Source organism: Meriones unguiculatus, chromosome X (assembly GCF_030254825.1).
Source record: "Meriones unguiculatus strain TT.TT164.6M chromosome X, Bangor_MerUng_6.1, whole genome shotgun sequence".
Classification (NCBI taxonomy): Eukaryota; Metazoa; Chordata; class Mammalia; order Rodentia; family Muridae; genus Meriones; species Meriones unguiculatus.
Window position 1 is genome coordinate 8,172,006 of NC_083369.1, and position 12,853 is coordinate 8,184,858.

The following is a 12,853-nucleotide window of genomic DNA, read 5'->3' on the forward strand; positions in this document are numbered from 1 at the left end:
CAGGGTTTTGTCTTTTTTTTTTTTTTTCCAGAGCTGAAGACAGAATCCAGGGCCTTGTGCTTGCTAGGCAAGAGCTCTATCACTGAGCTAAATCCCAAAACCCACCCTGAATATTTCAAACCTGCCATGTTTAAGCCTTTACTATGCAAGCTATTATATGAAAAGAAATTTAAAAAGAGGTAATTGTCTCTTCATGGTTGCTTGGCCAGTATCGTTCCACCTAAGGCTTTCAACAGACTGTAACTTGATCTTCTGAATCTACTGCAGTATAGTCTACCCAGTTATAGGATCCTGGGAAATAAGTCTTACTGATATTGTTGGTAGTTTCTGAGGGTGAGGATAGTAGCTGACTTGAAGGCAACTGGAAATCATCTTCAGCAAACTGATGATTTTTGAGCAGAGGCCAATCTTGTCAACAAGATACCAGCTCCTTCAATTAAAGATAAGAGAATGCTACCATAGCTTACCTAACCATGGCTACTAGTCTGTTTCTTGATGCCAGGATGGCCCCTGCTAGTGATGAAATTCCAGGAATCTTCATTGCCTCTTATTTGAACCATAATACAATCACTCATGGAAAACAGTTGTCCCAAAACTGTAAAGCTTCCTCCCAACTGTGAAACCTTGGTTTTAATAGTTGTTAAACTCCCTCGTAGTCTGTGGTTTACTCCCACTGGAGAATTTTGAAAACCTTTGAAGGCTTGAAAGATACCACCACCCATGGTACCCATGCTACCCATCGTAAAGACACCACCAAAATCATCCACAATTCGCCAGGGACAGAGCTCTCTCACCTACTCCTCCATCTTGGCTTCAGCCCAGACAAACTTGATATATAATTTTGACCTGAATTCACTTCAGATTGAACTGACCTGTTTATAAATGCTGCCTTTCGTTTTTATTTAAATTAAAATAAATATATTTTTCTTCCTCTTATCCTGAAACATTGCTCAGTTAAAAATTTCACAACAGCAGTTAAACAAGATCAGTGTTAAGTCCTGTCAGCAGGCTGGAATGGAGTTCTGCCAGTTGAAATGAATTGTGCTCAGTTAATAGCACAAAGATCCTTTTATTTAATCATACAATAGTCTCATCTTCCTTGGGATTTACCTCCTTCAGACTAATGCTCATTGACCTTTTATAACATTAGCATTCTTCTTTTGATAATAGAGAAGGCAGAAGCAAAAAGGCTTAAGGAACTTTGTGTTAACTCTATCTGTTGTTCTTGTATCATTAGCCCCAAGCTATGAGCCTGGGCTTGTGATAGATCTAAGCATCATCCTCATAAAACAGAAGGTGGAGTAAGGATTAGTAATACACATAAAAACTGCTGATGCTAATGAAATGTATTTGGTGACAACTTTATAATTACTTTTGCAGTTTAATTGTCTAATATAGTTCTATATGTCAATTTTGATGCATTAATTGGTGCTTTGTTCTAGCTTAACAGTTTCAGGTAGCTGATGTTTCCAAAAATTGGAACCGTATCTCACTTGGACATTCAATTTGATTTTCAGGTTGACTAATTTAAAAAATTACACTGAAATCTATGAACAATGTATTTTACAATATTATACCTGGGTAGTATATTGCAACTAGCCAGCATTTTCATATTTGCGCCTAATGAGTTTGTGAAATAGATATCAGCGTTTAACACCCCCACATACACACATACCCTCACCTGTTCTTCTTCTTGTTCTCTTAGCATATAACTCCTAAGACAATTTGCCTTTTTTGGCATGCCAATTAATTGATTAATTACTGGCAGCCTTAGGTACCTACAACATGATCACAGGCTGTTGGAAACATTAAATCTTAGTCTCTGATGTTGTGGTGCCCACAGTTCAGTCCTGTAGGATTGAGTGTCAAAACTGAATTAAACTAGAGGGCTCCCAAATGGTGTCCATGGAAGGAATAACTGCTTGCTTTGTATGCAGGAGAATTCCTCCCGACACACACACACAATAGTTGGTGACATGAGTGTTCTGAGTTGTGTCTGTAAGAGACTCTGAGTTTGCTTATCCTATATCTTCTGTAGCTCTAATCAGTACTTTTAAAAAATGACCATCAAAACAGCTCAGCCAAATATAAATTATTTTTCTTTAATGTATTTAGCTGATGTTTCAATCCTTATGTCTATCATTAATGAGTTCCATTTTTTTAATTTATTTTTTGTACGTACTCTCTTGAATTTTTAACTTTTTTTTAGATTTGCAATATTTTACTTATTATGTATGAGTCTTTTGCCTGCATGTGGTATGTGTACCATGTTCATGGCTGGTGTCCTCAGAGGTTTGAAGAGGGCATCAATTACTCTATACTTGTAGTTACAGATAGTTGTGAGCCACCATGTGGTTGCTGGGAATTGAATCCACTGTAAGAGGAGCAAGTGCTTTTAACTGCTAAACCATCACCCCAACCGCATCATTTGCACTTTTAAAGAATGAATTGTTTTTATGGCTAGGAACAGTGAATAAAATTTTTAGCTCTGTTATAATTAAATTATCGTCTAATGGAATATCTGTTCTATTCTGACAAATCAAACATTTCTAAATTAGTTTTTTGTACCAAATACATAATATCTGTATTACAGAGTGAAACAAAATCCTGTTAGAAATGTAATCAAGAATTCTTTGAACTTGTCTCATGATAAAAATAAGTAATGAACACTTATTATGCCATATACCAAAGGTAGAAGAAGAAAGCTTGGAAAATACCATGTCAAATCCACTGGATTTTGAAGTGTGAAATACTGCAGGTACTATTATTACAATAGATAAGTGGATTTATATTTATTTATCAATAAAACAATTGGGAATGCAGATTATTAATTCACAAAGGAGTTCCCACAGAAGGAACTGACTCTCTCGAGAATTATTGATTAAATTCTTGGACTTGAACAAGGATGCTAGGTATCTGCTCTGTAGTTAGATGTGATCTCTCTGTCAGGTCTTACTTAAGCTCATTTCTTTATTCTTGAGCTTTAAGCTGTATTCCTTGTACCCAGGGATTGGAAACACTGATGTAAGACACATAAAGACTGAGAGAGCATATCAATTTTGCACATTAATTGTAGCCCAAATACATCAAAGTCTAAGGCCTCTATTTCTAAGAAAGGAAGAGGGCAGATACAGTCAGCACTTTATGGGGACAATGCTTTTCATTCTTCACTTCAGTTTCTTCTTTACATATAAGGTTACTTACTGACTGGCATCAGATACTAACAGCAGTGTGTGTGTATGTTAAATTTAGATTTCAGTCATTGTGAACTAGATGACACCATTTATATCCAGTCCCCATTCACACAAAGCTTACGCAAAATGAAATAGCCAATGTTAGTAATGAGTTACTGATCTAATATTATACCTGGGTACCTGGTAGTTCATGTGTTTCTAATTAATTTGTCATTAATTCTTTTATTATTTTGGACTTTTTGAGAAAAGATTTTAGTCTGTAGCCCATACTGGACTGAAATTCATTGTTAAACTCAGACTAACTCCGAACTCATTTCAGTCTTTCTGTCTCAGCTTTACAAGTACTGGCATTATGGTCATGTACCACCATGCTTAGCTAATTTACAGTGATTTTGTGAAACAACTTCTAACTGAACACGTGTATGAAAGCTCTTCATATAGCAAGAAAGGTGTAATAAGAACAAGTTATTTTAAAGCATTTTAAAGGTTAATTTTCAGGTGTTTTGTATATACCTTCCATCCATAACAATTATTACTTTTTTAAATTTTTATTATTAGTTACATTTTATTAACTCTGTATCTCAGCTGTATCCTGCTCCCTCATTCCCTCCCAATCCCTCCCTCCCTCCCTCATCTCCTCCTTGTCCCTTCCCAAGTCCACTGATGGGGGGGGACCTCCTCCTCATTCATCTGATCCTGTTTTATCAGGTATCTTCAGGACTGGCTGCAAAGCCCTCCTCTGTGGCCTAACAGGACTGCTCCTCCCTTCGGGGGTGGGGAGACCAAAGAGCCAGTCATTGAGTTCCTGTTAGAAATAGTCTTTGTTCCACTTACTATGGGAAACCAATTGGTTACTGAGCTACCACGGGCTACATCTGAGCAAAGGTTCTAGGTTATATCCATACAGATTACTTTTAAAGTCAGTTGTAACTTTTCATTTCAAATGTGTCTTTCTTTTTCCTGTCACCTAGGAGATTTCTTAGATGGTTGTATGCTGAACAAGTAAAAATTGATTTAGCACATTATAGTGGTTCATAAAAGCTTAGACTCTGATGTGAATCTCCCTGTATTCAATTTGCCAGATCCATATTACATACTTATTTAACTGTTGGAAAAAATTTCAACTTCTTTATATGTGTGTCTCAGTTTCTCACCAGTAAATTCTTACAAAGTTGTGAGAATGTAACTTTCATGTAAACTTTCTTGAATATGATCTGGCACACAGTAAGTGACTAGTCATTTATTGTCTTTTGCTTACTTATCACACACACAAAAAAACGGCAACCCAGATAAAAGATATTATCTTCTCTTTCTCTGAAATAGTGAGGTCCTTATACACTTAAGAAAGACAACCTTTTTTTTTAAATACTACAAAATACAGGTAGTATTTTGCAGTTGAGTTGTGCTGGAGTAACCTTCAAAGTATTACCTGGTAGGTAAATGCTATTATAATTGGATTTGCAAGTAATTGTAAATAAGTGCTGAACACATTTAAATCTCATTTTTTTTTCTCAAAAGGCACCATGAAGGCTTACAGTTCCTTTAACAATTGGAAATTAAAGAAACAAACAAACAGTGGAACTCCGTGTTTCCCAAGGCACAAAAAGTCAGAACAAATGCATTTGTAAAACTGCAAATTATTAAAAGCAAAATACAAAACGCAAAGCATTGTGGAAAGGTACCATTTTCCTCAACCATTCCCACAGCATATCTCCAATTTCTAATCAGAAATTCAGCCTCAGCCATTTGGTTACATCTCTGTCAATGTTCAAAACACCATAGTATGCACTGGAGCCAGATAAACAGGTTCTCATATTAGAGAAAATTTCTTGGAGTCCCCACTGCAATCTGCTTTATCTGAATTATCACGGGGTTTGTGAAGCATGTGAATTTATCTCTGAAAATTAGTTTGTGCCTAGGCCAATACCCTTTAATTTGGTCTAAGATTATGGAATGAGTACATAGGCTTGAAACAACCTTTGCTAAATTTACAAGCCATGGGAAAGTCGCTTTGTTTTCTCTAACAGGGTTTTGAGATTGGTATCTTTGTCTTCAAATTTCCAATCCAAGGAGCTTGCTCCTGCCCAGAACTTCTGTTTCAGCTTTTTCTAGACTCCATTACCTACTGGGAAGTCTTGTTGCTCTCTCTGTGGCAAGGCAGGGCCTCTCTTGGCATGCAAACCTGCCCGGTGAATACTCCCTTCATGGGCGTGTCAGTACCATTTCCTGGAGCAATCTCCCAGGGTGGCTCCACTTTTCATTTGAGCTCAAATACTTCACTGTGTACTCTGCAGCTGCCAGACCTGCTCCTGCTGCCGCTCAGGTAACTCCTCTTTTACTAGCACCACCAGGGATAAAAGGTGGTTGATAAAGGCCTTTTTTGCGTGTCCCTGCTTGCCTGCCTGCCCTCTTATCATATTTTCATGTCTATTCCTTAGGGAGAACACCTGGGAAAACCCTTTCCACTGAGAAGATGATGAGCTCAAGCTATTGGAGTGAGACCAGCAGTAGCAGCTGTGGGACCCAGCAGCCCACAGAGGTCCTGCAGTGCCAGCCTCAGCATTACCACTGTTACCATCAGCAGCCTCCAGAAAAAAATGTAGTGTATGAGCGAGTGAGGACCTACAGTGGGCCCATGAACAAGGTGGTGCAGGCCTTGGACCCCCTCGGCTCACGGGAAGTACTCTCCCCCCTCAAAACCGCCTCCTCCTACCAGAATTTGGTTTGGAGCAACCATTCTCAGGTAATACAAGACAGATATTGTAGACTATCAGGAAAAAGAAAAACAAATCTTAAATCTCACTTCTCTTCTGCCTCACTTGTTGTAATCTACAGGGTAGCTGTTGGTGGACTGCACTTCTGGATGTGTTGGACAATCACCCAAATTTGTCTCTTAACTATTATTATTGATTTTTTTTTCATTTTCAAGTTCCTGGGCTTGGTTGATTGGTTGGTTGGTTGCCGTTCCAATGATTTACATAATCTAACCAGAGCATAGGAAGGAACAGTTTAAACATTAATGAAGATGGAAAAATGTTTTTCAGATGGTAAACCATTTTGCCTTTAACGACAAAAGCAGTCAGAAACTTGAATGCAATAGGTTTATTTTTAAAACAGTTCCCCACTGATTCACTTCATATCAGGAGCAAACAGGTGTTTTGTGCCAAATAGAATGATATAAAGACAAAAGCATATATGGAGTGATATGTAGTTATTTGTGTTCATCTAATAGTATGTTGATCTTAGATAAGCTACAGGTGCACATGTCTTAGAATTTTCTTATGTGTCAAAATGACACATTGATTCTAATACATACTAGCTGAATAATTTATGGAATGTTGGGAAAAGACAGGTTATACGATTTGAAAAGCAAGAAAGAGGTAAGCAAGTATTATATGAAAGCTACAAGTGATGGATTTCTAAGACACTTTTGAAAATGTAATAAATTGTTTCTAAGTTTTTTTTTAACCATCCATATGCATGCTAATAGTCTTGCAAGTACATGAAAAATAGCATGAAAACATAATATAAAATGACAGTTTAATGTCTGCTTTGATTCTCCAACTCTCTTTATATTAAATGTACATACCTTTAAGCTTTCTGTGAGCTTCTCTCTAAACTGAAATTGTATTTTAAGATATTTATACTGTAAAGACTGCATAAAGGAATGACTGGGGTCTTATCCTACTTATATCATTATATCAACCAGAAACAGTACAGGTTCTTTTTCCAAAGCCCATAACTCAAATAGAATATGAAGCAGCATTCTTAAAATGTACAGTGAAAGGTTTTTAAAAGGATTTCCTCAAAGATACCAAACTATTGGCACAATAACTTTACTATTGTTTTATTTAACACTTAGTTTAAAATTCGGGGAAAAATACAAAACATATAGATGATTTAATGCTAGTAATTCTCTTTTTTTTGTATTTTCCTTTTATTGAAAACAGATATTTTTTTCATAGAATATACAGTGTTTAGTTCCCCCACATACAGCTCCTCCTTGAACTTCGCCACTTCTATCCAAATCCACACCCTTTCTGTGTGTAGCTAGGAAAACCTTCATCTGTATTGAGTTCAAGGGGTAGAAAACTATGAAGGTTAAAAAAAAAAAAAAAAAAAAAAAAAACAGGTTGTTTTCTCCTATCCAAATCCACACCCTTTCTGTGTGTACCTAGGAAAACCTTCATCTGTATTGAGTTCAAGGGGTAGAAAACTATGAAGGTTAAAAAAAAAAAACAAAACAGGTTGTATAAGTGATCATAATGATGCAAATGTACATTCCAATATTCAACATTAGCATGTTAATGAACAACAAAGTTGATATCATCTTACATTCTTAATACATTCTAAACAATGGTTTGAATAAACAATTACTATTATCATAGGAATGCTGAATTCATCCTACTTTTCAGGTATTTCACCCCACAGCCTTTATTCTTGTAACTATGCTAGCAAAAGCATAATAGATACACATATAAGAGCAAATTTTATAAAAATATTAAATATAGGACAACTTTGAGAATTGTATTTTATTATTCTTTGATGTAACATTCCTTCTTAATAATAATGTCAGAGCCAAACTGAGATGGTTAAGCTTTTTATAAAACTTTCCTTTTTAAAATTGCTGAGTAGTATTCCATTGTGTAAATGTACCACGGTTTCTGTATCCATTCCTCATTTGAGGGACATTTGGGTTGTTTCCAGCTTCTGGCTATTATGAATAAAACTGCTATGAACATGGTGGAGCAAATGTCCTTGTTGTATGGTTGAGCATTTTTCGGATATATATGCCCAAGAGTGGTATTATGGTATTCTTAATTTTCTGAGGAAGCCCCAGATTGATTTCCAACGTGGTTGTACAAGTTTATATTCCCACCAGCAATGGAGAAGGGTTTCCCTTTCTCCACATCCTCTCCAGCATGTATTGTCACTTGAGTTTTTCATCTTAGATATTCTGATGGGTGTAATGAGAGATCTCAGGGTCTTTTTGATTTGCATTTCCCTGATGACTAAGGACAGGACATTGAGCATTTCTTTAAGTGTCTCTCTGCCATTAGATAATCCTCTATTGAGAATTCTTTGTTTAAGTCTGTACCCCACTTTTATTGGATCACTTGGTTTGTTGGTGTTTAATGTCTTGAGTTATTTATTCTGGATATTAGTCCTCTGTCAGATGTAGGGCTGGTAAAGATCTTTTCCCGGTCTGTAGGCTGTCGTTTTGTTCTGTTGACAGTGTCCTTTGCTTTATAGAAGCTTTTCAGTTTTATGAGGTCCCATTTATTGATTGTTGACCATAGAGCCTGTGCTACGGGTGTTTTGTTCAGGAAGTTGTGCCTGTGCAAGAAAGTTCTGGGCTCTTCCCCACTTTTTCTTTTAAGAGATTTAGTGTGTTTGGTTTTATGTTGAGGTCTTTGATCCACTCGTACTTTAGTTTTGTGCAGGATGATAAATATGGATCTATTTTCATTTTTCTGCATGTAGGCATCCAGTTAGAACAGCACCATTTGTTGAAGATGCTGTCTTTTTTCCATTTAATCTTTCTGGCTTCTTTGTCAAAAATCAATTATCCATAGGTGTGTGGGTTTACTTCTGGGTCTTCAACTCGACTCCATTTATCTACCATTCTGTTTCTAGCCAGTACCATGCTGTTTTTTTTGTTTGTTTGTTTGTTTTGTTTTGTTTTTGTTTTTTTACTATTGCTCTGTAGTACATCTAAGATCAGGGATGGAAATAACTCCAGGCAATCCGTTGTCATACATGGTGGTTTTGGAAAAAGCCTAGGACCAGATGGTTTCAGCTCAGAATTCTACCAGACCTTCAAAGAAGAGCTTAGTCCAATTCTCTTCAAACAATTCCACAAAATAGAAAGAGAAGGAACAACACCAAACTCATTCTGTGAAATTTATTTTTAAATGGCAACTTTTATTGGAAAACAAAGTAGAATAGAGATCAGAGATGGAGATGTCTCCAGAAGATCTTTTACTGTACAGTGTTGTTTTAGCTATTCTAGGTTTTTGATTTGTTTTATTTTTTTTCCATATCAAATTGAGAATTGTTCTGTCAAAGTCTATAAAAGAAATGTGTTAGTATTGTGATGGGAATTGCATTGAATCTGTAGATTTCTTTTCTTAGGATGGCCATTTTTACTATGTTAATCCTATGGTTCCGTGAGCATGGGAAATCTTTCCATCTTCTGATTTCTTCCTCAATTTCTTTCTTCAGAGACTTGAAGTGTTTTTGTACAGACCTTCTCTTGCTTGATTTGAGTCACACCAAAGCTCTTATGATATTTGTGGCTGTTTTGAAGGGTGTTATTTCCCTAATTTCTTTTTCAGCCCATTTGTCTTTTATATGATATCTCTAAGACTCTTTCAATCCTGAAACTTAGTTTCTTGTAGAGAAACTATATGCCCTTATGGGATGAAAGTGTGACCTTAGTAGTTAAGAAGAGACATTAGATTTCAGCTCATTGTGAAGTGTGCAGGTTTTATGACTAGAAAGAAATAAAAATAATGGATGAGTAAATATGAGGGTGATGAGATTCAAGCAATGTGATAGAAGGTAATAAGCCTTATTCTCGTGGTAGAAAAGAGAAACTTTGACTATAAAATTTCAGATGGCCTTTAGTGGAATATGAATTCCACTAAAAGGGACTACAGCAAAACCACAGTTTAAGATAGAAACCACAGTGACAAAGAATAGGAAGCCCTTCTGTTTAGTTTCTCTTTCTCTTGTATGTTGGTGGAATGATATTGTGGCACTATGTAAAGTAGTCCTAGATGTGATCTGAAATTACCTTCATGCTGACAAAATGGCTACACTATAATGGTACCTTTATTACATACCATTCAGGCATAAGGCAGTAGAAATTATTCAAAACTCCTTTTACAATTTAAGCAAATTTTCTCTTTGATAGGCTGTGTTTTAGATAAGTTGATATGTGGTAATTCTGCTGATGTCAGAGTTTACCAGAGGGGAAGCCAAGATAATGAGGATTAGCATTCAAGTTCTGCCCATGATGAATTTAATTAAACTTTTACTTGGTTTTGATGAATGTGTGCTATTTAGAGAACTCAGATATTAAAATAACTCTTGCCAGTAATAAACAGATTCCTTTTGAAAAAACAATTCATGCTACACTGTTTTTTTCCCCCAATAATCTTAATCTTAATTTTAAATGTAACTAAATGCCATTCATGATTATTTAGTATTTTCTATCTCTGGTATTTTAGAATGTATTTTCAACTATTCTGCTCTTGTGTTCTGAAATTATATTTACAGATATAAACATGATTATATTTCTCCCTATATGATACATAATGTTGCTTTCATTTCTCACCAGTAATTAATGAGACATATTTATGATTTTTGGGGGGATATCATCTTATCTGATTAATAGGCTATTTCTCAAAAAATTTAAATATAAATTAAATATAAATACCACATTCTACTAACTTATCTGAATTGATAGTAAAATTTAATAATTTAAATTTTACAGGAACAAGCATAATCATGCAAAGCCAGAAACACTTTTTTTTCAAAGCTAATAAGAGTTTTTATTAGCTTTTTTTCTAAGCTAAAACTTTTCTTTTTTCTTTCATTTCTATTTTTTGTTTTTTATTACAATTTATTCACTTTGTATCCCAGCTGTAGCCCCCTCCCTCATCCTCTCCCAACCTCACCATCCCTTCTTCTTTTCCTCCCCTGCCCCTTTCCCAGTCCACTGATAGGAGAAGTCCTCCTCCCCTTCCATCTGACACTAGCATATCAGGTCTCATCAGGACTGTCTGCATTGTCTTCTTCTGTGGCCTGGTAAGGCTGCTCCCTCTCAGGGTAATGTGATCAAAGAGCTAGCTCCTGATTTCATGTCAGAAACAACTTCTGTTCCCATTACTAGGGAACCCACTTAGAGACTGAGCTGCCTTGGGCTATATCTGTGTACGGGTTCTAGGTTATCTCCATGCATGGTCCTTGGTTGGAGTATCAGTCTCAGAAAAGACCTCTGGGCCCAGAATTTTTGGTTCTGTTGCTCTCCTTGCGGAGCTCCAGTCCCCTCCAGGTCTTTCTATCTACCCCTTCTTTTATAAGATTCCCACTTTTAACGTCTTAAAAATTTATGAATAATATTCTAGAAGCTACTTAAAGTGAAAGAAAATAATAACAATAAAACCCTTTAAAATTCAATCCTTAACACTTAAATATTAAACCACCATAATTAACTCAAAATGGCATAGTGCCTTAAATGAACAACACTGCTGTGAATTATTCATTGGACTTATATTTTTCCCCTTTGGCTAATTTAAGTATTCATGAAGATCAAGATATTTTCCATGAATAATGATAAACTGTTTTGAGAAAGAAAAATGCATCAGAAATTAACTATGTTAAATTCTAGTCATTCAGTGAACAGGCAATTCTTTTTTTTTATAAGTAATGAATATTTTTTATTGTTTATTATTATTAGTTATACTTTATTAACTGTATCCCAGCTGTATTCCCCTCCCTCATTCCCTCCCAAACACCCTCCCTCCCTCATCTCCTCCCTGCCCCTTTCCAAGTCCACTGATTGGGGAGGACCTCCTCCCCTTTCATCTGACCCTGTATTATCAGGTATCTTCAGGACTGGCTGCAAAGTCCTCCTCTGTGGCCTAGCAGAACTGCTCCTCCCTTGGGGGGTGGGGAGGTCAAAGAGCCTGCCATTGAGTTCCTGTCAAAGATAGTCCTGAACAGGCAATTCTTTTTTTTTTAATTTTTATTTTTTCCTTATTAGTTACATTTTATTAACTCTGTATCCCAGCTGTATTCCGCTCCCTCATTCCCTCCCAATCCCACCCCCCCTCCCTCCTCGCCGCCCTTCCCCTTTCCAAGTCCACTGATGGGGGGACCTCCTCCCCATTCATCTGACCCTGTTTTATCAGGTAATTCTTAAGTGCCTATTTTTAGGGGAAATGCTGTGGTTGAAATAAATACCACTTGCTTATCCAAGGAAAGTCCACTTGGAGGATAAACACAGAGAGCCTGGGCTGTCAATGGCCCATATGCCTATCTACATTTAAAAAAAAACATTTGAAAATATTAGTTTATATGCTGTCATGAGGACTTTCTTCTTTCTCTCTCTCTCTCTCTCTCTCTCTCTCTCTCTCTCTCTCTTTCTTTCCTTATTATTCATTACAGCTTATTCACATTGTATCCTGGCAATAGCACCCTCCCTCACCTCCTTTTGGTCCCACCCTTCCTCCCTCTTCTCCCTCTCTATATCCTTCCTCTAGTCCACTGAAAGGGGGACTGCTCCTCCCCTAATATCTGACCCTAGCCTATCAGGTCTCATCAGGACTATCTGCATCTTCTTCCTCTGTAACCCCCATGCATGATCTCTTGATTAGCATTTCCGTGTGGTCAGAACCTGACATGAGACCTTTATTAAATAAAATATTGGGTTTTAATGTATGGATTAAAAAGTTTGCCATTATTTTTTAGTTTAAAGACTTGAATCAAAAAATTTAACCTCAGAGTAGCCTAGAGGGAAATGTATATTTGTAAATGAACTTCACTCCTTTTTTACTCAGGGCATAAGTTTGTTTACATTTTATTTTCTTTGGTCTTTGGTTGCAAAGAGTGTGAATGACGTCCCTTCTGTGTTAACATTCTGTTTACTA

At 36.5% G+C, this 12,853-nt stretch overlaps 1 protein-coding gene and 1 pseudogene across 2 annotated transcripts in view; one reads left to right on the plus strand and one right to left on the minus strand.

Annotated features, from left to right (window-relative positions):
- Positions 1-305: 305 nt before the first annotated feature.
- Positions 306-806, minus strand: LOC110543553 (mitochondrial import inner membrane translocase subunit Tim17-A-like; annotated as a pseudogene).
- Positions 807-5,424: 4,618 nt separating this feature from the next.
- Positions 5,425-12,853, plus strand: part of Pof1b (POF1B actin binding protein) — a 101,461-nt gene continuing 94,032 nt past the window's right edge. For both annotated transcript variants that reach the window (XM_060374867.1, XM_060374866.1), the window contains exons 1-2: positions 5,425-5,517; positions 5,633-5,937. In XM_060374867.1, the coding sequence (XP_060230850.1) occupies positions 5,668-5,937 (270 nt within the window). In that variant the 5' untranslated portion in view covers positions 5,425-5,517; positions 5,633-5,667. The remainder of the gene's footprint in view (positions 5,518-5,632; positions 5,938-12,853) is intronic.